Below are 26,813 nucleotides of genomic sequence, written 5' to 3'. Positions count from 1 at the left end.
CTCTAAAAAGAGTTGTCCACCATATGGCTCTTTGCAAGAGTGGTATGGCGGACAAAACGAGTGGTTTTTCACTCTTTTACATTAAGAGAGTACACAGGTTTGTTATTTTGCATAATGGATACACCAGTGGTGTCTTTGACAATTACCAGTGGTGTCCACTGAGCCTTTAATTCATAACAAATATGTGGTTTTCAATAGGCCTATTATGATATGCACTGCATAGAAGGTGCACATTGCCCTCAAATCTCTCATAAACAAGAAGCTGTTTGGAAAATTACCTCTTCTTTTTAAGAGTTTAAATCTCATGCACCATTACACCCACAGTTTTTCTTATAGAAGTGAATACAAAACCCCCCAAAACAATTAGCGTATGGAAATCGCAGCAAATGAGTGGAAAACGAACGTCAATTTTCCTGCATTATACCCTGATGTCATCTCTCCATCTTCTTCTCCTGGCTACCTCGTTTCGTGTTACCTGTCCATGATTGCCAATCCATTTATTCTTGACGTCAATCTATACAATTGTCATGTCTACGGGCAGTGTGTCCAGCCCATCTAACTTGTTTGATTGTCCTTGTGATGTCTCTTACTCAAATTTGTTCGTATTTTTTCTGTATATTTATTCCTGTCTCTGATTAAGATTTTAATATAGGCCTACCATAAATAACAATAAGGTTTGGATGGGAACTTCTCGTTGGACAATGGACACAAATCACAATACCAACACATTTACATTAAACTCACACAGTTTGAAGATAATGATGGTAGAAAGCTTCCCTTAAAATATTACTTGCTGAGGTGCTGTAGTTGAGACGAAAATTATTTTAGCATGTAAAACGTATTATTCATTTATTCATTTCATTTATTAATTTCACAGGTAAATTTTCTAGCACAGACAATAAGAACAGTAAAGAAAACAAATACGTGTACATACAATTAGGAGAGAGAGAGGATAAAAAGGGGCACCTCTGATGGAATTTTAAAAAGTAAACTAAATTACTATCGATTTAATCTGCTGATGCCACAATTTAAGGAGAACAATATAAAAGGACACGACAGAAGGACAATATTCAATGGTTATAAGAGGAAGTCGATGATCCTCAATTCTGGGAATAGTTGCCGTAAACACAGCACAGGAAGAACAAATTGGCTTGAGCTAAATAAAGAATGGTAAGGGACGAGCACATAACAGGAAGAAAACAGATAATTGCATGAGACCTCGTAGTCAAATTGATCTTCAAGGGACTATATTTTTGTTAAAGACAGTGGGCACTATTGGTAATTTTCAAAGACAGGTCTTCTCACTTGGTGTATCTCAACATATGCATAAAATAAAAACCTGTGGAAATTTTAGCTCGATTGGTCGTCGGAGTTGCGAGATAACTATAAAAAACACATCACTGTCAAACCAAGTTGTGTGCTTTCAGATGCTTGATTTCGAGACCTCAAATTCTAAACTTGAGGTCTCGAAATCAAATTCGTGGAAAATTACTTCTTTCTCGAAAACTACGTCACTTTAGAGGGAGCTGTTTCTCACAATGTTTTACACTATCAACCTCTCCCCATTACCCGTAATCAAGAAAGGTTTTATGATATCATTATTTTGAGTAATTACCAGTGTTATTGCAGATAGTGATTGAAATTAAGCTGACACCTAATATGTTGATTTCCAGCCGTTCGGCGAGTCTAATTATATGACGCACCAATGAACCAATACAGAAGCGGTTTCATTGTCTGTATAGACGTAATTCAAGTCATGATGACAAGACCTTTTCGCAAAATACCCATTGCGCCAGCGCTAACTGTTGAATGAGGCGCATGCCTAATGCGCACGTGGCGATAAGGGCCCAATTTCATAGAGCTGCTATGCAGCCGATTTTGTGCTTACTGTGCGGTCTCCATTCCATAGCGCTGCTAACCGTCAGCGCACGTAAAGGCATGCCAACCTTCCGGTGCTTATTGCGCACAAATTAATGACGTAACATTACAAATCCATGGGAACGCGCAAGATGGCCGCCTCACTCTTAGCCAATTTTTCTGCCTCACAATTGGTGTGACCGCAAACCATTGATACCTCACGATGCAATGGCTCAAAACACATTACAACAAATATTGCATCAAAGTTGTTTCAACCCAACGAGAGAGGACAACTGGGAATTTGTTTGTTTACACAATTTTGTAACACTAGTAGAATGTAAATATTTTTCCTTGGATCTCTTAATCGCAGCGAAGATTAGATCCAAAGATTTAATTTCATTTATTTCGTTTGTTGACTCTGGTTGTTAAGCCAATGGGAAACGAGTTTAAATTACTACACGAGCAAGAATCCTCTTGAGGCAATACAAATATATTTTTCAAGAGATTTGGCAGGTAAATCCCAGAGATTTATTACAGGGAAATATAGACCGATCAGATAGGGATAGAAAACCCAATCCACTTTATAGTGCGCCAGAATTAGAACCGGGATCCTATAAATGCTGAAAAGTTTTAAGGAGAAAGATGCACCGTGGCCAACCGGACTACCCGAATAGATATTAATTGTATTTTGCACAGTGTTCAATTAAAGAAGCGAAACTTTGATCAGATTATTATAAAGTCTGCTACGAACGATGCTTTAGTGAACGGTCTGTGGCTAAGATCTGAAGGCCTACTAAGTGTATTTAATGGATCACCATTCAATTCACGCAGACTTGAAAGTTTACCATGGTTCAGACCCTCTCACAGAAACCTTCAGCAAACAAGTAAAAGGTTGCTGACGTTTCGACCTAATAAAAATGAAGATGTGTCGTCTCATTGACATAGCTGTGCCGGGAAATAATAAAGGGTAGCTTCGAAGTTCCAAAACCCGATGGCCCGAAAGCACTTAGGGAACCGTGTAGACAAAATAGGGACAGTGAGGAGCAACAAGGATCCTGAGAAAGGCTACGGGGCGTAGCCCGACTCGAGGAATTACCAGCCTTATCTTTCATTTCTATGATGTGATATAGAATGATAATAATAGCTGGATTTATAAAGCGCCAAATTAACACAGGATGCAAGCCGCTAAGGGAGAAAAAGAAAGACCATTATAGTGTCCTTCTTAATTTGGACAGGAAACAAGAAACAGGAAGACCTTTCCAATAGGCGAGAGGCAGTAGTGGAAAAAGCTCTCGCACCAGCAATAGTGCGACTTGTTCACCACACACAAGGGAGATGGCATCATAGCTTTGAAGGGATTAATATGGGCAGTCAAGAGAGATGATCTGTAGCCATGTGATCTAATGATTTGAAATTGTAGGTATGGACCAGTGTGAGGAACTTAATTGATTGGTTGGGCTACAGTGAGCCAAGTGTAACAGGGGACTTTCGGTACGTTTGGTGGCAGCATTACCAGGTAAAATCCATTGTTCTCGGTAATGTTCTCGTGCTCAGAGCTCACGTAAGTAATGGACAAACCTTTTCGCAAATGCCATTGCGCAAGCGCAAACTGTTGAACGGTGTGCATTGTGCGATAGCTTTGGATACAATTTGATCACAAGCTAGACCACAATGCATGCACCCAATTCCAAGGTTTACGCGCGCGCCCGAGTATTTGCAAAAAGGTCTATTTACCTGGTAAGTCTGCTGCCACCTAGCGTTTCAAAGTCTCCTATTGTCTTGGCAGAGTCCTTCTCGAAAGCTAAATGACAATTACCGTGACGAAAACGCAGGGCTAACAACAAAGCCTGCCGGACAGGCTTATACAATATCCACTCTTTATACTAGCCTTCATCATCATGTCGAGCGCCATCTAGAAGCTCGAGCCTGCCCAGTGAGTTTTCGCCAGATGTTCCGGTGCCTTAGTTTCGACAACTACGTCAACTCTCAGATTGTTGTTTCAGATAACACCGTAGTGAGTAGGGGGTTTGTAATTTGACTGCTATAGTAACCCAAAACCACTCTGGAATTATAGTTACAAAGCTTGAGGCAGAGTTCATCGTTGCAGTATCAGCACTGAATACAAACAAAAGGAAGCCAAATAACTATGTCTTCCAGGCATTTGTGAAAGCAAACACTAACAACCAAATTCAGTCTGTTTGTACCAAAGAATTCGGATTGTAGTGCAATTCAAACAACAACGGATAAGAATTAAATCCCGCACTATTGCCACATCTTATGTAGGATCAGTCAGGAACAAAAACACATCGTTGTTCAATTTTATTCTGAAAGCTCACTGATCCCATGAAGTTCAATAGATGATGTTTTTGTGAAGTATTTCCCTAAAATATGAAATAAAGTATAAATATAAACAGAAGCCTATCGGAAAAGAAAAAATAATAACACGCAGAAGATCATTATTCCGTTTTATATAACTTTCAAAATTTGTGTATATATGCTAATTTAACGGAGGAAGAAACCATCAATATCTTCAAACTGTGTATGTTTAAATGTAAATATGTGGACACCGTGTTTTGTGTCATACAAATTGTATCCAGACCCTTCCATATTGGTTTAGTTTTGTTGTCAACGTTGCTGATTCACATGCATTTATAGATAATAATGACAGTCACGTGTTCGGCTGAATACAGTGTCTACCCCTGCTGAGAAAACAGCAAACAATAATTGTCACGTCGATACCGTGCTTTTTGTGCTTTTCAAATATATTTCTGATGTGGCATTTCTGTTATATTTTATGACTTATTTTTTATCCTTGTAAATTGTTTTGTAAATTGATGGTTTAGTATTAATGATTTTGACTCTTTTTACTGTCGTAAAGCGGTCAGTGACTGGTTTGATGTTGGGCGCTGTATAAATCCTGCTTACTATCATTATGATTCGTATTACTTAGTGAGGTGACAGCTATAGCGGGCAACCTCATCTCTGGCTGCAACATTCGCGAAGTGACATCCAATCCTTAGAAATCTGAGAAACGATTCAACGATGTATTAAAGTGACATCGAGAGTGCCACATGGTTAGTTTAATAACAATAAATAATATAAAAGTCTTATATAGCGCACGTATCTACTCAAGGCGCTTAGTATATACATGTATACAAAACGATAAGTAATTATTGAAGTTAAGAATTCTGAGACCCAATTATGTAGCACCTTATAAGGGTTTACAAGGTGCTACGGCGCATACAGCAGCCACAGCCAGACACACCGGGGCGAACCCCTTCACTTTTCGATCAGTGCAATGGGCTCTTTTACATGCGTTACAGAACACATGGTATCAACGGCTTTATGAGGCAGCAGTTTTGCTTAAGGACACAAGTGTCACAACTGGGACTCGAACCCACACTCTGCTGATCAGAAACACCAGAGTTTGAATTTGGTGCTCTTAACCGCTCGGCCACGACACTTCCAATTTCCTGGGTCACTTTTGAAACTATACAATCTACCGGATGGGATAACTTCATAAGCGAGGCTTGTGGCTGGTGACTGCAGTTAATAACCTGACGGTTACCAAAAGTCACAGAATGAGATCAATAGACTCTGCAACTGGGAATTTAATACTATGCAATGAACGGAGAACCCGATAATAGAGCAAAGACGTTCCTTGCTCCATGATAAGAGTCATGCCCAATGGGCGTTTATATCAATCTGAATTTCCAAAACAACTTCTAAATCGTATTTCACGTCACTGATGGGACCATCGTATATATAAATATCTGCAATTAAGAAGGCTGGCTATAATGAAACCTTGGTCAGACCCAAACTATCAACAAGAACACAATAATTGAACAGCTGTATTCTCATAGAAGGATTTACACTGTAGGTTATTATAGAGCAGAATTGTTCTGCAATGACCAATTCATTAAGAGGAAAATCCATGGAGGACCGTAAAGCAATTTCCATGCTATCCATCCAGTGTTCGAGTATGTTCATCACCAACTTGCTATATTTACACTGACCACTATACTCAGACCACAGGGAAATCAAATACTCTCTATATACGTATAGTCTCTTTCACCTAACATTCAACAAAGAAGGACAGTTGTAAATTTGTCGTTTTACTCCAGGTGATGTTTCTTTGAGTGATGACGTCAGGCGCATTGGGTCAGTAACGGTCACAGATAATGGTCTGCGCTCAAGTTAAATTCAGCGTGATTCTGCAAAGTAAGCCACGGAGTTATTGTTTTAAAGACACTAGACACTATATATTGGTAATTGTCAAAGACTAGTCTTTACAGTTGGTGTATCTCAACACCTGCATAAAATAACAAACCTGTACAAATTTGAGCTCAATCGGTCCTCAAAGTTGCGAGATATTATAATAAATGAAAAACACCCTTGTCACACGAAGTTGTGTGCGTTCAGATGCTTGATTTCGAGACCTAAAATTCAAAATCTGAGGTCTCGAAATCAAATTCGTGGAAAACTACTTCTTTCTCAGAAACTACGTTACTTCAGAGGGAGCCGTTTCTCACAAGGTTTTATACATCAACAGCTCCCCATTGCTCCACACCAAGTAAGTTTTATGCTAGCACTTATTTAGAGTAGTTACCAATAGCTTTAAATGCCTTTAACTGATGGTCAAATTGTGAACGGATTTTGTTCATTCAAAGGTTATGACATATCACAATTCATACTCGATGCTCCATACAACAATCACGACCCCTAGATGAAAAATTAGAGAGTCTTAATGGATTACTCATAATATAAACATACATACTTACAATATTGTGTGCACTACAGATTCATACTTTTAATTGAACTGTCACAGCTGTGAGTTTTACAAACCAATGATTAAAGGCAGTGGACACTATTGGTAATTACTCAAAATATTTATTAGCATAAAACCTTTCTTGGTGACGAGTAATGGGGAGATGTTGATGGTATAAAACATTTTGAGAAACGGCTCCCTCTGAAGTGCCATAGTTTTCGAGAAAGAAGTAATTTTCCACGAATTTGATTTCGATACCTCAGGTTTAGAACTTGAGGTCTCGAAATCAACCATCTAAACTTCGCGTGACAAGGGTGTGACAAGGGTGTTTTTTCTTTTATTATTATCTCGCAAGTTCGATGACCGATTGAGCTCAAATTTTCACAGATTTGTTATTTTATGGATATGTTGAGAAACTGTGAAGGCTAGTCTTTGATAATTACCAATAGTCTCACTGCCTTTAATATGAAAATACGCGGCAAAACAAATACAGAATTTATTACAACAATGCCATCAAACTGAATACAATTTTCACTCAATATTACAGTCAATATTTGTACACATATTCTCAATGTTTAAATAAGTTTAAATTTGTGCCATATCCTAGATTGTATTTTTAGCCCAAACTACACACAACGGTCATTGTAAAACAAAATAAATGCTTCAACAGATTTTTCTTTTAGTGTTTGTTTTCGTTAACGTTGTTACTATTCAAGTTGCGTTTTATAGTTTAAATACGGTTGTTTATAAAACTGTGTCATTTTCACTTCGCAGTCTGTTCTTTACTGTTTGCAACAGGATAAATAAGTCTGACACTTTTCCCTGAATCGTCGATTTATCAACCCATAAATGAAAGGATTAATTGCATGATTTATATAGAAAGTAATATTCAATATCTTAATGATTACAAATCCAACATCACTGCGTGCCTTCACCTTGCTGAGCGTTGATCTAGGAATTGACAGAGTACACAGTGCTATCGCCCAGGTAAAGAAGAAAATCGACGAAGCTGCAAGTAGCATTTTAGTAGTTTTATTAGTCTTGCTGGCAATCCTAACTACGTGTTGTGGCACGGGTGGTTCATGGTTATAGATATAGCTTACCGACACATTACCTTGATGTCCTCTAGACGTTGTTGCTATTGCAGTATCCATCGGAAAAATTTCCATTCGCTTGCGGACAGCCTTCCACATCTTCCAGAACATTATAACTGTAACACATAGTGTGGCGATTGAGACGGTGTAGAGTAATATGAGCATAAGGGCTTGGAAGAACGAGTAGTCGTTGTCGAATGTACATGCTCTCTGCGGCTTTGAATCCGTCTTGAATGACACCATTTTGTAGGACACAAATACGGGGATGCTGACAACGACCGAAGATAGGACACAACAAGCCACGACGATCTGGGCTCTTCGCACGGTCATCCACCGCAGGAGTGGACGACAGATTGCTAGGTAGCGATCCACCACGATAGAGGTGCTGAGGAAAGCAGACAGATACACCGACACGAAATTGACGAAGGTAACGGAGCGACAGAGAAAGTCGCTCTCGTAGCTGGCGAGCCTCTGGAATATTATGGCCGGGGTGAAGAGACAGGAGCCAAGATCGGTTATCGCCAAACCAAAGATGAACACATGCGGACTCATCGTCAACCGCTTCTTGGAGTAAACGAAGATGATGAGACAATTTCCTGGAATTCCTACGATTCCGATCACAGATTGGAAGATGATGGACAATAAGACGTCCGGCTCCATGTTACTATCAGTTGTGGAGTGAGCGAGCAATGCACGATTTGTTGAAAAAAGGTCACCTTTTCATCCGGACTACCCAATATCGAACGCACTAATGATACACTTAACCACTTTACGCGGGGAGCATACGAATTGAACTTAAGTATTCAGCCTCCTGACGATGACAAGAGCAAGCTAGTCGAAACGTTGAGACCAATAAGAACTCACCTCGTAGCAGTGACGGTAGTCCAAACCTATTTTCTACCTTCCGCCTATAGGTAGTAGTTAAAAAGCAGGACGGTTCTTTTCAGAAATGAGAAGTCTCCTGAACAAGTACCCCGCGGTAGTAGAATATATAGCAAGACAGCTCTCTAAAATAACAACAAACTCTACCAAATAATACACGTGGTGCACACGGTACCAAATGTATATTAATTTATCTTACTTGTAGCCAAGCCCTCAGCGACAGTTATCATAAGCACATTGACCACAAAATGAAGTGTTTCAAGCAATGCGACTTGTATCAGGGGGATGCAACTAACGCTTTCTATTGCCACTAATGTGACGTATAAATTTATCAAGAGCAGTGCCGAGAGAAGACTACGCACAGAGGTGAGTCGTTTAGATGACCATTGCATCAAGTATAAACTAATAATATTAAAGGAACTCGTTGCCTTTGATCGGTCGAGTTGGTTTTTGAAAAGTGTTTTGTAATCGTTTGTTATAAAATGCATATGAGTAGAAAGATGTTGTATAATAGTAGAATACAATGATCTACACAAATATGACTCGAAAAAGCGTGATTTCTTTTTACCTCGTCGACTAACACGGTCGGCCATTTGGGAGACAAATTTTTGACTCACACAATTTGCCGACGTAAAAGGAAAACCGTGCAATTATATTATATATTTTAAAACATCTTTCTAACCATATGCATTTCATAAAAAACGGTTTCAGACACATTTTATAGTCCGATCCAAAGAAACGTGTTCCTAACACTGGTCACTATTGGTAATAATTGTCAAAGGCCAGTTTGTTCACTTGGTGTATCCATGGAGGAAGGAAGAGTTCCTCCATGGTGTATCTCAACATTATGCATAAAATAACAAACCTGTAAAAACTTGAGCTCAATTGGTCGTCGAAGTTGCGAGATAACTACGAAGTCGAGGTAAATTATCAAGAACCAGGCCTCGGCGGGTTTAAACCACTAGTTTAAAACCGATCCATGGTATGTTCAGTATACATGTTGAATTTACATGATACGACGTCCGTACGTGTGTGTTTTCCGGTTCCGTTCGTGCGCATGCGCGTATAGTCTTGATGAATATTCGCTGGTTTTCCTTTCACTCACAGCGCGGCCAACTTTCCGATAGTGCCTGCATCGCCCGTACCAAAAAACGTCTTGCATCAAGACTAGCCCGGACAACCGGTTATAAACACTGGTCATTATCAACGGTTTAAACCGTGACAATCTTAACAATCTTTTTATTGCATGACCCCCCCCCCCAACAAAAAACCGTTATATTCAAAAGATTGTTAGGGCATCATTAAAATAAAAATTTGAAGGTCCCAATGAGATGTGAACTCGGATCGCGCGAAACTTCCTCCATGATTGAAGGTAGGGCCATATATGTTGGTTTATAGATTCAATCGAAGGGTGTCTCCTTGCGCAATTTACTCTAATTGCTTCTCTTCACCCAGGGGTATGCATGTGTACCTGCGTGGGTAGAGGTTGATATTGTGGGTGCGTTCGTTTAGCTTCCCTGGGTCGACCCCGGTCTTCCCCGGTACGTCGGAACAGCTTTGACGGGGCTCACTCGGGTCAGCCCCCAGTGCACTAATTAGAGGGTCACTCGGGTGACCTGAGGAGCATGCCGTCACCACGAGAGGGCGAGTGTGATCGTTCGATTAGCTCTCCTGTCAGGGGCTCACCCGAGTGAGCACTGCGGGGTCGACCCGGGAGGGGCCACCCGATTGTCCCAAAACAATATCTCTGAAGATTTAATACTGCAACATGGTCGTTGGAAGACCGTTAACGCAAAAAATCGGTGTGTGAAGAGGGACACTAGTAAACGTCTCGAAGTGTCAAAAGCTGTGATAAGCTGAGTTCATGTAAATTCCATAATGGTGATATATAAGGAATTCAGTAATGTTGTAACAAGAAGACAATCTTTGTTATTGTAAGAATAAATTTCAAATCAAATCCTAACGTTTTCTAAAGTGCCATGAGGGCAACGTAGGGCTTTCACCCTGGAGAGCCACTGTGGCTCTCGTGTTGTTTGAAGAAGATGTCTAAATTCAATAATGGTGATATATAAGGAATTCAGTAATGTTGTAACAAGAAGACAGTCTTTGTTATTGTATGAATAAATTTCAAATCAAATCCTAACGTTTTCTAAAGTGCCATGAGTGCAACGTAGGGCTTTCGCCCTGGAGAGCCACTGTGGCTATCGTGTTGTTTGAAGAAGAGGTCTAAATTTGACAATTTCATAATGTATAATTACGTCAAAGTTATTTCTTGATGTGATATCTCAGGTAGAACCCTGAGGGGCCAAGACGGCCAAGGATGGGCACTGTGCCCCTATCAGCCAATGTGGCTATGAGATTGTCGGTTATTAATGGTATTAGTATTATAAGCGTATAATGGTAAAAAAAAAAAAAAAAAAATGTATGCATGTTCAGCATTAATCGTGCTGTTTTTCATGCGTATGAGCGCAGCGAAGTAGCATGAAAAGACCTTTATCATATAGTGCGGGCATCTTGATTTGCTCACATCTTAAATCTATGTAATCATACCGAGGCTGGGAGGAGAAATAGTCTGGTTTCTTTCGTGTTCGATTAATATGACAATTTATTACTGTTATTGGACACGGGGCACTAACCAAAGGGTTGGAAATGATAATAGTACAATTAGGCAGTGTCCGATTGGCAGCTACAGTTAGGGCCACGCCAATTCGGATACGGCCTAGCTAAAGCCAGTTTGTGAGAAGCTAAACGAACGCACCCACAATATCAACCTCTACCCACGCAGGTACACATGCATACCCCTGGGTGAAGAGAAGCAATTAGAGTAAATTGCGCAAGGAGACACCCTTCGATTGAATCTATAAACCAACACATATGGCCCTACCTTCAATCATGGAGGAAGTTTCTTCCTCCATGATTTCAATACAACACAATGCAACAGAGCAATGGATGGGCTGAGTCACACGCGGCAACTGATGCCACGCTCACCATGTTGGTGGGCAGTTAGGTTTACTTGTATTAACCATTTAGCCACTGGACCGCTACAAGCTATAGCTTGTGTTTGTATAGAACAAAAGGAACATCAAAAGAATCCTCGATAGTCATTATTAAGCTAATGAAGCTCATGATGATGAAATAATTTAGCTCTTACCCCAACAAAACGCTCAATAGTAAACACAAAGGAAACTGTATTTATATATCATTCATGATAATATTGTCGAAAACTCACGCCTTCGCATGTAATCAGTATAATCATTGAGTCAGATAAAAGCCTTGAAAAGCTATTGTGTCCATTTTAACCTTACAAACAAATATTCGCCATAAAAATTACCGTAGCCGTTTAACGAGAGACATTTATAGTTTTCATGTGAACTTGGACTTTTATACAAATATCAAGGTTCAAATTGTGCATAAAAATTAAGCTGTGGCTATCTTTTAAAATTTGAACTACGATTCCAGTAATTAACTGCAAGAATCTTGAAATATTAGTTTTCAGCAAACTCGGGCGGTGCAGGGACTATAGAGGGTTAACATATACTCTATTGTTTGAGCAGGTGACTTTAATATTAGTAAGCAAACAAATATTTAAAATACATACTCTGGAACTATCCGAGTTAAGTTCATTAAAAAAATGTGTAATTTTTGCCAGAGTACTGATTAAAAACTATGAAGTTTTGAAATTGGTTGAAGTTGTTGATGTTTTCCATCGGCCCCATGGTGTAACGGTTAGCACTCGAGACTCTGAATCTCGCGATCCGAGTTCAAATCTCGGTGGGACCTTAAGTTTTTAAATACTATTTTGGCAGACTTATTTTTTAATTTTTTTTTTAGTTATCGGTTTGTTTTTCGAAACAGTTTATTGCAATTTTGAATGATAACAGCTCTTTGGGTCGATGGAATACATCAATAAATGATTCAAATATCACAGTTTCAAGAATTATTCTTTGGTAAAAATGTAGACAAATTCATATTCATGTAAATGTTGTTTTATTTATTTATTTCGGGAGGCTATATAAGTAGTAGCCATAAGTAGTAGCCATGTCGATCGCCTTTTAAAATCTGTTTGTCGTGTACGAATATTTGGTTTAAAACCTCCCTGAGAGTCATCCTTATCTTACATGTATACATTAAAAACGTGAACACTTGTGCTGACAAAATATGCGGTAAAAATGCGACCACGAAGGGATTCGAACCCTCAATCTTCCGATTCGAAGTCGGACGCCTTATCCATTAGGCCACGCGGCCTGCGTAAGTTATAATATTGTATACGAAAATCCAAAGCGAAAACTTTTTACGGTCAGAAGTCTCTAAAATTTACAAAAAGGACAAAATATTACAAAAGGTTTAAAGAAGTTATGAACAAATATTCTTACGATTATGAATGGAAAATATGTGATTTGGCATACTAGATATATCAAAGGCATTGATTTTGCAAAACATAAACTAAGTTATGTTTGAATAAGAGGCATGTTTTTGCAAAAGAAAGTTTTTTTTTGTTAACTGAAAATATGAATGTGTGATGTTCGATTAAGTTGTTGATGTTTTCCATCGGCCCCATGGTGTAACGGTTAGCACTCGAGACTCAGAATATCGCGATCCGAGTTCAAATCTCGGTGGGACCTTCAAATTTTACTCAAACTTTAGCATCTAGTAAAAAAAAAAACTATTAAAAAAATAAGCAAGAATTATTCTCTAGTAAAAATGTAGACTCATGTAATCGTTGTATTATACAAATTGTGGAGGCTATAAAGTAACTCTCGTCAGTAACAGCCATGTCGGTCGCCTTTTTAAAATCTGTTTGGCGTGTACGAATATTTGGTTTAAAGGCAGTGGACACTATTGGTAATTACTCAAAATAATTATCAGCATAAAACCTTACTTGGTAAAGAGTAATGGGGAGAGGTTGATAGTATAAAACATTATGAGAAACGGCTCCCTCTGGGGTGACGTAGTTGTCGAGAAAGAAGTAATTTTCCACGAATTTGATTTCGAGACCTCAGGTTTAGAACTTGAGGTCTCGTAATCAACCATCTAAACGCACACAACTTCGTGTGACAACGGTTATTTTTCTTTCATTATTATCTCGCAACTTCGATGACCGATTGAGCTCAAATTTTCACAGGTTTGTTATTTTATGCATATGATCAGATACAGCAACTGTGAAGGCTAGTCTTTAATACTTACCAATAGTGTCCACTGTCTTTAAAACCTCCCTGAGAGTCATCCTTATCTTACATGTATAAATTGAAATTGTGATATTGGATTAAGTTATTGTTATATCCCATCGGCCCTATGGTGTAACGGTTAGCACTCGAGACTTTGAATCTCGCGATCCGAGTTCAAATCTCGGTGGGACCTTCAGTTTTTCTCAAACTTTAGCAATTAGTAAATTTGAAAAAGAATTAGCAATAATTATTCTTTGGTAAAAATGTTGACCAATTCATATTCATGTAACTTTTGCATATTCTGAGCCATAAGTGACTTCCGTCATTAACATCACTATATTGGCCGCGTTTTAGAATCAACTTGGCTAAAAACTTCCCTGAGTGTCATTTTTGTTTCTGCGTTAAAATTGGCACAAACACCAGATTTTAAATTTCGCGTATTCTAATGTCATGCCTTCAACATATCGTACGATATACACTGTCGTACTCATATGAAGAATTCTGGACATGACGGCCATAAACGTGATATACTATTTCCTTACTTCAATAAACATAACACTCTTTTCATTTGCAAATCTAAAATTAAGTTTATTTATAAAACCAAATAACATTCAACTTTAAGGGAAAATGTTCCCAGTTCATCTGATTAAAACTATTGGTATTTTGCTATGTCTAGCTTTACGTACGACCATCTCTTCTGTAAGAGACAATGGACATCTTTGGTAATTGTCAAATATTAGTCTTCTCTTTTGGTTGTTAAAGTGACATCACTTAGCCCACCCAGGGCGCCGCCATGTTTAACTCATGTTTTCACACAAGCGCGAGTGGAATACAGAAAAGTATAGCGTTTCCTGATGAAGATAAATAATTTGCACAAAATCACTTGAATACACAGATGCATCACCTTGATCAAGAAATATAACGAGTTTATTATACAGTTTATATTTAACCATGTGGTGGGTGGGGAGCCAGTGCAGTCAGCAGCTAGCACTGGTGTGATGTGGTCAGTTTTCGTGGTGTATGTGATGTGTATATTAAATTGGCTGCTCATTTGCCGAAATTTACCAGGAAAACCTATACACACTCTCTAAATGCAAAAGAGTGAACACTCTTTAACTAGCCATATGAGGGACAACTCGAAATGTAAAGAGTGGTTATTTTCATTCTTTTTAATTAAGAGAGCACAGACACAGAAAATACCGATAGTTTTAATGAATAAGAACAACTTTACAAATCAGCTTAACGGTCAACAATTTTTCCTAATTAAAGTTTAATGCTTTTTACTAATTTGAGGAATAATTTCAAAAAAACAAATATTACAGAATCGGTGTGATTTCTAACAAAACAGTTGCTGGCAGTGTAAGCACTTTATGTAATCCACCATATACACAAACTGACAAACCTGGAAAAAAATGAGATCGATCGGCCATCTGGGTCACGAGAGAATCGTGAAAAACCGATTACAAATTTGCACTGCATCGATGCCAAAATAAAACATGAATAAAACGCTCAATGAGCGATAAACTCCAAACGCGACGTTAGATTATTTATTTCTCATCAAACATGACATTTCAGACAGAAATATTTCAAGGGATGTTTTCAACTATGACCATCATTAGACTGTGTAAGTTTTATGTAAATCTGCGATCTTCACGATTTATGTTTCTTACAAACTCTAAACGTTCCTTTAAAGGCAGTGGACACTAATGGTAATTACTCAAAATAACTATTAGCATAAGACCTTACTTGCTGACGAGTAATGGGGAGAGGTTGATGGTATTTTGGTGTTGGTTACCCTTTCTGAATAAAATGAAAATAATCCCACACACATACCAGAATTTTTCTAGATTAAATGAAAATAATCCAACACACACACACCACAATTTGTATTTATTGTTGAAGTTCATTGGTGTGTGCGTAGCCTGCTAGCGAAGACGGAAGTGAGAAATACTCAAAACAGTCACTTATATGAACCGAATAGACGGACGAAGCGGGGCTTACACGATCTGCATAATGGTGTGTGATTTACAGTGAACCAATAGAAAACTCAATATCTATGCATCACACTATAGCTTCTATACAGTTGAATAAGTTGAACACCATTATAGAAAATGAATCCCAAAACATCGATGTCTCTTTCAACTGTATGGTGTTTACTTCACGCAGGGAGCATACTGTTGTTCGCAACGGCCCAAGTACCACCACCGCCTCTGCTATCTGCAGAGATACTAACACCAGAGTCTGATCGTAAGGAGGGCGAGCAGATTCACATTACGTGTACCGCCACTAACTTTGATTTCCAGAACTACATATTTGAATGGCAGAAGGACGGTATTACTTTCAGACGCAATGAAGTATCCTTAATATCCGACCGAGATTTATTTTACTCTACAAGTCATGAACCAAATGAGGTTACTGTTAAACGCCTGGTTATAAATATTGCAAATAGAGATGACTCTGGTACGTATAGGTGCAATGCCGTCTACAACCAGACTGGTATCATTGCATCTACTGCGCATGTAAGATTATCAGTGTTGTACTTCCCCTTTCCTATATGCTCACCTAAAGGACCCATTACAGTAGTTGCTGGTACAGAGTTATATCTACAATGTTCATCAGAGATCGGTAACCCACAAGTCATGATGGAGATTTCTAAATATAACGATATATTCACATTGTCGCATCATGGTGATATGATATCAATGTCTTTAGCTCTGATAGCAGGCATTGACAATAATGACATCATGTTTCAGTGTGCCACTACATCACCGCTGCATTATCCCGATATGATCATGATGAGTCGTTCTTGTTACATCGGGCCAATCGGTAACGTAGAAAAGCAAACGACAACTGTCAACGCTGAACCCCCATCAAATCCTCAAACAACGTCTCAAACAGGAGCTGCAGCGTCTTCAGGATTAGTCGCTGCTTCTCTCCTCCTCGCAGTGTCGGTCATCATCATCGTCTTTCTCGTCATTGTGATCCTCAGACAGAAACGTCTGATCAAAAGTCTCACTGCTGGGAGAGAGACTAAAGAACCAGCTGCCGAACCGTACATGGAGCTTCAACCAACGAGTAAGAACACCATTTATATGGAGCCCGTGGTCAAAGGAGCAGAAGATGCTACCGAACAGCACACCTACAGCCAGGCAGATGAATCGGCACCAACAGCTACCGATCAGCCAACTTACGGACAGGAAGATACCAACAATACTGAGTACGAAGTTGCAATGTTCAACTGAAGTATAGATAGAGACCGGAGCATTAACCATGATTGGATGAACGCTAAAACGAAGGCTCTGTAAACCAAAGAACGAACTAACAAACTGAAGATAAGTCTAAACAATCGTTTAGGTCCCACTGTGCACGTGGAAGTTTGCTCCTGTGAAACTTACAGTTTGTTTTTTAAATGAAAATAAAATCTAAGACTTAAAGGGTCTATGTAACTGTTGTAGGACAACAAACACAATGTCCACAGATTTACACTAAACTTACACAGTTTGAAGATAATGATAGTAGAAAACTTCCCTGAAAGTATTACGTGCTGAGGTGCTGTAGTTTTTGGGAAATGAGTAAAACAATGTTATGAAAATAATTTTCGTCTCATGAGACGAACATTATTTTAATCATTTACAAACGTATTGTCATGACATTGTTTTACTCATTTCTCAAAAACTACAGCACCTCAGTAAGTAATATTTGAAGGGAAGGTTTCCACTATCATTATCTTCAAACCCTGTAAGTTTAATGTAAATCTATGGACATTTTGAAAAAATACCCAAATCCTTTAACTACTTGTTTGCACCACTCAGTGACGATCACACACTAAGCCACATACACGTACGCTGCAAATTGACCAACAAAAATGTAGCTGAGGCCAATCATTTTTAATGCACAGCTCAGCCAGCACCATTGTATCACAACTTCGCAAACTCAATCAAAATAGACCCATCACACATTTAACCGAAAGAACTTTTATTTTATTTTAGTGCTTTCCCAAAGGGGAAATAAAATAACAAAAGAACACTCCTAAACAAGACGGGTCTCAATCATCAAGTGAATTGAAGATGGTTTTGCTTTTATCCAAATAGAAAGACCATACCCTTTTGTTACCAGCACCAACCCCACCCCCTCCGATAAATCCAATCAACAAAATGAAGTTCTACAATTTTTTTTAATTGAAGAGACAGAATTATCGGATGACATTAAACTGTACACTACATCAATCTTTTACATTAAATTCTCTTGTCTATGCCAAAAGCACGTGCATGAGCTAGCTACATTTTATCTGGTACGTACAAACTCGAAGGACTAGTTCTAATAATTATTTTTGGTTGCAAATATAGCGTTTCCTACACAAATATTAGTACCAGTTTTCGCCAAGTTTTCATCAATCTAACTTCACCAGACAGATGTACACAAGTAAACGGCTGTTCCGTTATAGTAACATTTTAAAGCCATATCCCAAGTAGAGTTACAAGTGTGTTGTGCATAACCAAACAACCGTTGTATTGTCACTTGGCAAGCTGCTTCAACAGTGTTTCTCTCTTTTGTTGTCGAAATGCTGCTGTATATTTCCAAATAAAGTCACCAGGAGGTTGTTTGTTGAAACACTGTCTACTTAATAATTCCTTTTTTACATGTTAATGGCTCCGCAAGTATACAATAACTTTATTCCCAACTCTACAAAACTTATCATGAACCTAAATGTGATTTATTTGCGTATTTGAAAAAATCTGTGGAATAAATCAACCTAAAACGTGGAACCTGAACTTTAGTTCTGGGTCAAGTTGGCACAAAAAAGAGAAAACAAACTTTTTTTGTTAGCTCGGATGTTGCTTCAATCAGTTTTGGTTCCTTTCCGGGTGATTTGTTAACCATATTCACAGTCACGCTGACCCAGAAATGGTTAAAGCCACCAGGAACCGGGTTAAAATATAACACTATGACCCTTTTCGAAACCTCGGCTTCGGCTCCAGATTTTGCTCAGGCTAGTTTGGCCCCGCGGTTGTATTTGACAATATTGCGCGTTCTTTGCGTACATGCTCATGGCTTCAGACGAAAGAACGGAGCCTGAAGCCGAACCCAAAGCCGAAACCGTGGATTCGAAAAGGCCATATTATGTTTACAATGACCAACAATGGACTTGACGACAGATATGGAAATCTGTTCCGCACCAAACTGCTCTCTAAATGGAAAAGAGTGAAAAAGCACAACTCTTTTTTTGAGTGGTCTTCAACTCTTTTATATTGAAGTTTGCATCTTTTTGAGTGGTTTTTATTTATTTAGTTATTTTAAAGCTTCGGACATAATTCTTTGTTGGCAGGGGCCATCCAGGGCAAGACAAAAGTTTTAAAAACTGTCATCAAAGCGATGTGCCCTCCACAAATAGCATACATGTTTATAAAAATACAGAAAATAAAAGCATGAATTTAAAAAATAGAGGTAATCAAATAAAAAAGTACAAAACACTTCATTAACGCCATTATACACTTTCGGTAAACAGTATTGTCCAAGTCCCACACTTCGTGTATCACAACTGATATAAAAAACAATAAACCTGTGAAATTTAGGCTCAATCGGTCATCGGAGTCGGGAGAAAATAACGGGAAAACCCACTTTTGTTTCCGCGCAATTCGCCGTGTCATGACACGTGTTTAAAATAAATCCGTAATTCTCGCTATCGACAACTGATATTGTTTTAATGTTTTCACAAAAAGTAAAGCATTTCATGGAATAATATTTCAAGAGAAGTCTTTCACCGTTACCTTCTGTAAACCCTGTAATTTATTTGCAAATCTGTGATTTTTTTTTCTCTGTACCGAAAGTGTATAATGGCTTTAAATTAAAAGCATGAAACACCGAGCTGGCACAAACATGGCAAGACAATGACAATAGACCAAAACTGAACACTCGCAAATAAAACAAAATATCACCGATATGTTAAAAAACATACCAAGCAAAGTATATAAAACAAATATGGGACGAATGTTAAAATAGAGCGACATTTTGAGAACAAATCACCTTATTTTGCAGCTGTGGAAGATTGGCAATAACAGATAAACCCTAAGAAATAAATGGTCACGTAAATTACATTTGAAAACGTTAAAACACAGATCACGATCAAGCTCAGAAAATGTTTTAGGAAATCGAACAAGTTTACAAAATTTGAATACATTGACCCTAGGATTGACGTGGTGGAATGTAAATGAATCTAAGTGACGACAATTAACATGAAAATAATCAAGTACATTTGACATAAAATACATGTTAGGGCTGACAAGAAGTTTAGAAAAGAATGACATGTTCATGTATTGTCTCCTATTGTCCAAAGACATAAGTCCAAGCGATTGAAGGCCATCTTCATAGGGTTGCTCCAGGTACCTTCGTCTTAAAATCATCCTTTGTGGCGTGTCGTGGCCGAGCGGTTAAGAGCACCGGATTTAAGCTCTGGTGTTTGATCAGCAGAGTGTGGGTTCGAATCCCGGAGGTAGTACTTTCTGCTCTACCGGCCAGGCTTCGGACTGATGATGCCCAACCCTACATCCGTATGGACTGTAAAAGGGGTTACCCTGTTTCAGCCCTAGGAGTAGGTGGCATAGGCCTCTGGAATTTTTTTTGTAGCCCACACCTTGAAGTGGCCTTCAGGCCTTCTGTGTCTGGCGACTTGCGTAAAACAAAAAACCTTTGAGCCCTATGTTGGACTGATTCAAGCTTATTGACATGCTTGGTGAGGTACACCCACCAGGCCGGGGAGCAGTAATCCAGTAGTAGACTACCAAAGTGTTGTAAAAATACAGCGCTTTATCTCGCGAGCAGTCACTAGTTACGAGTCGAATAAGGCCAATCAGTCGACTACATCTGTTGACAGTTTCTTCAACTTGCCGATCCCAGGACAGGTTGCTCTGAAAATTGCATCCAAGCAGTTTGATAGAGTCCACACACTCTAACAAAGTTCAGCATATTGGATAAGCTTGGATAAAATGTGGAGTTGTAAGTCGTTGACATACAGGACAAATAATTTGGGCCCGAGCACAGACCCCTGATGTACTCCAGAGGTTACGGGGAGCCATCCTGATGATTTGCTCTTATACAGTACCCGCTGCTTGAGATCCGAGACAAATGATTTGATCCAGTCCAAAGCAGAGTAGCGAATGTTATTTTTAGCACTTACTCAGTTTCTGGATCAAGATGTTGTGTGAAATTGAATCGAACGCGCGACTGAAGTCCAGAGAAATGAGGTCCACAGCAAAGACCCTGGAATTCACTCTGTCCTGGAGTGAAACCCCTCTTAACGAGTGAAGTAACCACCTCTCTTTTTAACGGTCCATTTGAGGGACAACTCGAAATGTTTTTTACTCTTTTACATTCAGAGAGTGCAATTTTGTTGACCCTTTCTGAATGAAAGTTTCCAATGCCAAGTGTTATTCAAATAGCATTATGTTAACAATGACAACAATGAACTTGACGACTGTGTGAAAAAAAAAATTGTGGCATTGTTGACCGTTTCTATTTCTTAATCAAACGAAAACATGCTATACAAATCCCTTCAGGTGTGTTTATCGTTGAAGTTCACTGATGTATGTTGTTGGCGCAGACGGAAATGAAAAATACACCCCAAGCTTAACATTCAATTTATTGGTTCATATCTGAAACCGAAGGCGAAGCAGGGCGTACTCGATCTGCACGCAAGGTGTGTGACTTACAGATGCACCAACTAATACAACTCAATGCAAGAAACTATTTGTTTCTATACTTAAAACAAGGACAGGATGGGTCCCAAAACATTGCTGTATCTTTCTACGGTGTTGTGTTTGCTTAACGCAGGAAGGATAGTGTTAGCCGTAACGGCCGAGCCACCAACGCTAGCTGCAGAGATATTAACTCCAGAGTCGGATCGTCAGGAGGGCGGGGAACTTCATATGAAGTGTACCGCAACTAACTATGATTTCAAGATTTACACCTTGGAATGGCAGAAGGACAATATTACTTTAAGACGCAATGAAGAAACCAACACATCCGACCCAAGGTTTAACTTCTCTACCATACATGACATGCATATAGTAACCACTGAATTACTGGGTATAACTGATTTATATCAGAATGACTCCGGTACGTATACGTGCAATGTCGTCCTCAAAGAGACAAATAGTAGCAACATTGTATCCTCAGTGCAGGTAATGTTATCCGTGTTTTACCTCCCCTTTCCTGTATGCTCACCAGGAAACATTTCAGTAGCCGCTGGAACGGAGTTAAAGCTACAATGCTCATCAGAGGTCGGTAACCAACAAGTTAATATAACGGTGTACCAGTTACAAACTAATTCAAGTGTATTTACATGGTCAAATGAATCATGTGATGGTGATACAATAATATTGAGGTCTAACCTGACAGCAAACATGACCAATAATGGAATAACATTCATCTGCATCGTTACTTCCCAGGTCTCTCCATATATTAATTGTTCCTGTTACATTGGACCAATTACTGTAGCAGAATTATCAATGACGACTGATACAACCCCACCAATTAATAACAAAACAACGAAAGCACACACACCCGGTAGAAACTCGGCAATCATTGGAAGTACGGCAGCTGCAGGGGTTATCTTAATCATCCTCATCATAATTCTTATAATACTCTGCCTGAGACGAGGCCTCTTTAACAAGAAACAGTCTTCTGAGAACAACACAAACCCAACGTCTACTGCCCACTTAGCCTCTCCTCTAGACAAGATGGCGGATTTGAGACGCACCATGCAGAGAGTAGTGAAGCAGGCTCATACACAGGTCCGGTATCTGGACATACTGAGCGACACTCAAGCACAACTTGTCCACGACGAGCAGAAGAACCTGAGTCTGGTCTGATATATGCTAAGCCACAAAAGGCAACCGTTTTGGATCATTCCGATTTGGGCGTTAAGAGTACCACAGAGCAGACATACACAAATCCATCATTTGACATTGAAATCAACGACAACACAGCTCGACTAATCGAGGACCACCCAACAACGTCTATCAAACCAGTGAAAGGGGTCCAACCAAACATGAACGTTCCAAAGAAACCAGCTCCCTACAAATCAAAATCAGATCGCACCAGAAACACCCAAGGCAACCCAATCACACCACCCTCTCAATCCCCCACAGAGCTCTCATCAGTGAACTCAAATGACTGTGGATATGCAGCGATTCATAATGGAGGTAAAGCCACGCAGGAGATGAAATCAAATGTACCAAAGAAACCAGCTCCCTACAAATCAAAATTAGATCGCACCAGAAACACCCACGGCAACCCAATCACACCACCCTCTCAATACCCCACACAGCCCTCACCAGTACACTCAAATGAGAGTGGACATGCACCCATACAACAAGACAATCATAATGGAGATAAAGCCAAGCAGGAGGTGGAATCAAATGTACCAAAGAAACCACCTCCCTCCAAACCAAAATCAGATCGCACTAGAAGCATCTACGGCAACCCAATCACATCACCATCTCAAGACCCCACAGAACCCCCTTCAGAACAGCCACAGGACGGTAGGAAGGAGACCAGTTCTCCTCCATCGGATGTTACTTATGCCCAAGTATCTTCTGTTCCCATCAGGCAAAGTAGCAGTAGCCAAATACCTGTGGATGACACTACTTATGCTGAGTTGGATATGACGTCACACACGACTCAAGATGGCAGGGCCACGCCATCATCGTCAGTAGCCGACGCACCAATTTATGCGACTGTAGACAAAACTAAATAACATTTCGCGTGATTAACAACAGTCTGTATGTGGCATGTCCTTTTTTAAGATCTTATATAGCCCTGCTTATTGTCTACGTCAAGATGGTATATAAATTATTTGTTTTCAAGATGGTATATAAATTGATTTTTTTTGGGTTCCGTTTTGTAAAATACATCGTTTCATATTTAATGCACTCGATTTTTCAACTCCCTAGTTTATAGATATCTGTACAAAACTCGGCTGAATACTCAGAATGATAATTGCATTATTGCATCATGTTGGTTCAGATTAAGATATCTATCGCTGACCTTGCGGTATCATCTGAACCTTGAAGATGGTAAAAAAAAAAGATAGTTAATTGGTTTTCATTTTTGTTATTGAATGGGTTCTAATAGATTATATTTAAAGGGTCTTGGTACTTTTTGTTGATTCAGAAAAAAAAAATTCATTGCAGTCGATACACTAATATTACCCTTGCGGTTTCTGAATCTCATAGATGGTAAACTATGATATTTCATTGGTTTCTATTTTTCAAATGTTTATTTCAATGAATGATGCCTCTTAAGTTGTTTGGGAAATTTATCGGCTGCATATACTCAGTGTGAAACTTATAAAAGTGCATTGTCTTGAGAACAAACTCTACATGGCAAGCTATAGACACACACACACATGCATGGTGTTACCGCAAACCAAACATTTATTGATACCTCACCATGCAGTGCCTCACTAAATGTCTTGAAATTGCACATAGATTACAAGTAGGATTTGCAACTATACGTGGTAACAGTATAAGAGAGTTTGAGGCAACACTATGTGAATATCTATTTTTAGTTGTGTTGGTTTTGAAAAGAACAGGTGGTTAACGACCCAACGTTTCTGATCATCTTGCCACCATACATTGCCGACGTTTGGTGCCTAAAACTTGAAGTAGATTTGTTGAAATGTTGATGGTATTTGTTAGCCCTTTTGGTGTCCAAATATCTCAATCAAGAACATTTTAACACTTCACGTTTCCCATGTATTGTCATTTAACAGCAATGTACAATATTATTTAACCTCCCCTTTAAAAACTTACTTGAGATCTCTGGACGCCAATAATGATTGTTGAAAATCAGTGATGCGTGAGACAGCGCATCCAGAACTTAAAGTTGTGTAGTTGTTTAACTTGGTTGTGAAAGGCTCAGTGGATGTATTGATTTCGCTCTCTTTGTGTACATTGGTACACTTCTTATTTCTTAAACTTGGACTACAGATTAAAGCCATTGGACACTTTCGGAACAGAAAAAAAAAGTTCACAGATTTACAAATAACTAACAGGGTTTACAGAAGGTAATGGTGAAAGACTTCTCTTGAAATTTTATTCCATGACATGCTTTACTTTTTGAGAAAACATTAAAACAATTATCAATTCTCGATATCGAGAATTACGGATTTATTTTAAACACATGTCATGACACGGCGAAACGTGCGGAAACAAGGGTGGGTTTCCCATTACTTTCTCCCGACTCCGAAGATCGATTGAGCCTAAATTTTCACAGGTTTGTTATTTTATTTATTAGTTGTGATACACGAAGTGTGGGCCTTTGGACAACACTGTTGACCGAAAGTGTCCAATGGCTTCAAGAAAGGACCATTTGATTGTTTTCCATTAACTTTTCGTAAAAACAGTAAGTAATTACCAATACACAGAGACACATTTATTTTATTGTTATTAATTATTGATAATCAACGGCGGTTAACCTCCCCTAACAGAGGATAATCAAATACGAAATAATCAATTTACGATATAAAAATATATATATATATAAAAAATAAATGACAACATTCAATAAAAAGTTTTCTTCTTTGTATGGAAAAAGATGTGAGTGTGAGAAAGTTGTTTACTTTCAGTTATCCAAGTTGTTAAGGAATTGAATCTAAATAATTGTAGATAATTTGTAATTAATGGAAATTTAAGTGTACAAATCTATGTGAAATGCAATGAAAACTCTCTTGAGCTGAATCCAAATTACTTTTCGTTGCAGCCTGTAAAAAGGAAAAAAGAACAAAGAGCTTTTTTGGGAATGAAAAGCCTCACAGTTCATATTTAATTTTTATGAGTTACAGATTTAATTACAGGAAAGTTTTTTTTCTTCAAATATTAAAATATTTGAAGAAAATACGTTATTTGAACTGTTTATCAGAAGTAGCGTATACTAAACTCATTTACAAAAGTCCCGGCTAAAGTTTAATTCTGGAAAACGTGCATCTACATGTTTTGAGCAAGGTTGGTTTAAAACAAACAAAAACAGTGGGCCTAAGGTGTAACACACATTTGTATGTCAGTTCTCAGAAACGGCTTGGTGTTTGCATGACTTGGCATTTGTTTTAATTGTTGACAGCTTGCTCAATACCATTGAGCAGTGTTTCTCTTCTTGAGGAAGTACTCGTTTAAAAAAAACAGTGGCTTTTCGTGCAAAAGATTTCGCACCAAGACAAACAAACAACCAGTTTGCAAAGTTTGCTCTAGAATTTGTTAAATAATGTCTTAAAGTTACCTGGATATGGTATTTTGTCGAAATAAAGCTTTTGTCACTAACATATGTGTTTTGATGAGTGGAATCCGAATAAACAGTTAACTAAGGTTCTAAAAAATTAGTTGTTATCTTATTTACAAATTTAAGAGTAGGCCCCGACCCGAGAGGGCGCTGTTCGTGACGTCAATCGAGGCGCGATATTGAAGAGAAAATGCTGCACAGTGCTGAAAAAGACGTCGGACCGAACCACTAGGCACTATTGCTCTTGTGAGTCTGACCAGCCACGCAGACTGACCCATCTGTGGTTGTTTTGCTGCATCCAGCAGCAATACAAATGCAAGAAAACAACTTTTTCAAAACGTACAAACTCAATGACTTGGACTTGCATGTTATTTGCACGTGTGTTTACTCTACGCATCAAGGCAAAGTCTGCCTCGATTGACATCACAAAAGGGGTAGGCGGAGTCAACCCCCAAACAACTTTAACTATTTTTTAAACATAATTATAAATCGTGACAAACAATTACTAAAAAAAATTGTTTTATTGTTACTAAACATCTACTTTTATGTTTGAAAAAATTATATTTCAAGGTGACTTTAAGGTGACGAATGTGTCAAAATGTATTTGACATTCAAAAAGCAGTACATTGTTGTTCAGATTTCATGGCATTTGCATAAAAATGTCAATGGCTTACTTGACATAGTGTTCCATTCCAAATACGGCTTTGTTGACCCTTTCTGAATCAAATGAAAACATGGTGCACAAAGCCCAAAAGGTGTGTTCATTGTTGAAGT

At 38.7% G+C, this 26,813-nt stretch overlaps 2 protein-coding genes and 4 non-coding genes across 6 annotated transcripts; 4 read left to right on the top strand and 2 right to left on the bottom strand.

The window, feature by feature from the left end:
- Positions 1–7,407: 7,407 nt before the first annotated feature.
- LOC117297384 (cholecystokinin receptor type A-like) lies at positions 7,408–8,666 on the bottom strand. The gene has a single exon (XM_033780384.1). It carries the CDS (start codon positions 8,377–8,379, stop codon positions 7,408–7,410), a length of 972 nt encoding a protein of 323 aa, XP_033636275.1. The 5' UTR covers positions 8,380–8,666.
- A 3,643-nt stretch (positions 8,667–12,309) lies between these two features.
- Positions 12,310–12,381, top strand: Trnaq-cug. Its single transcript has one exon. It is a non-coding gene; the product is annotated as a tRNA-Gln (tRNA).
- A 392-nt stretch (positions 12,382–12,773) lies between these two features.
- Positions 12,774–12,846, bottom strand: Trnar-ucg. The gene has a single exon. It is a non-coding gene; the product is annotated as a tRNA-Arg (tRNA).
- A 305-nt stretch (positions 12,847–13,151) lies between these two features.
- Positions 13,152–13,223, top strand: Trnal-cag. The gene has a single exon. It is a non-coding gene; the product is annotated as a tRNA-Leu (tRNA).
- Positions 13,224–13,887: 664 nt separating this feature from the next.
- On the top strand, positions 13,888–13,959 carry Trnaq-uug. Its single transcript has one exon. It is a non-coding gene; the product is annotated as a tRNA-Gln (tRNA).
- Positions 13,960–21,433: 7,474 nt separating this feature from the next.
- Positions 21,434–22,633, top strand: LOC117297314. The gene has a single exon (XM_033780283.1). It carries the CDS (start codon positions 21,539–21,541, stop codon positions 22,631–22,633), a length of 1,095 nt encoding a protein of 364 aa, XP_033636174.1. The 5' UTR covers positions 21,434–21,538.
- The last annotated feature ends 4,180 nt before the right edge of the window (positions 22,634–26,813 follow it).

Source organism: Asterias rubens, chromosome 1 (assembly GCF_902459465.1).
Source record: "Asterias rubens chromosome 1, eAstRub1.3, whole genome shotgun sequence".
In the NCBI taxonomy this organism is placed as follows: Eukaryota; Metazoa; Echinodermata; class Asteroidea; order Forcipulatida; family Asteriidae; genus Asterias; species Asterias rubens.
Note: the sequence above shows the minus strand (reverse complement) of the source record. Positions and strands in the feature narration are given on the sequence as shown.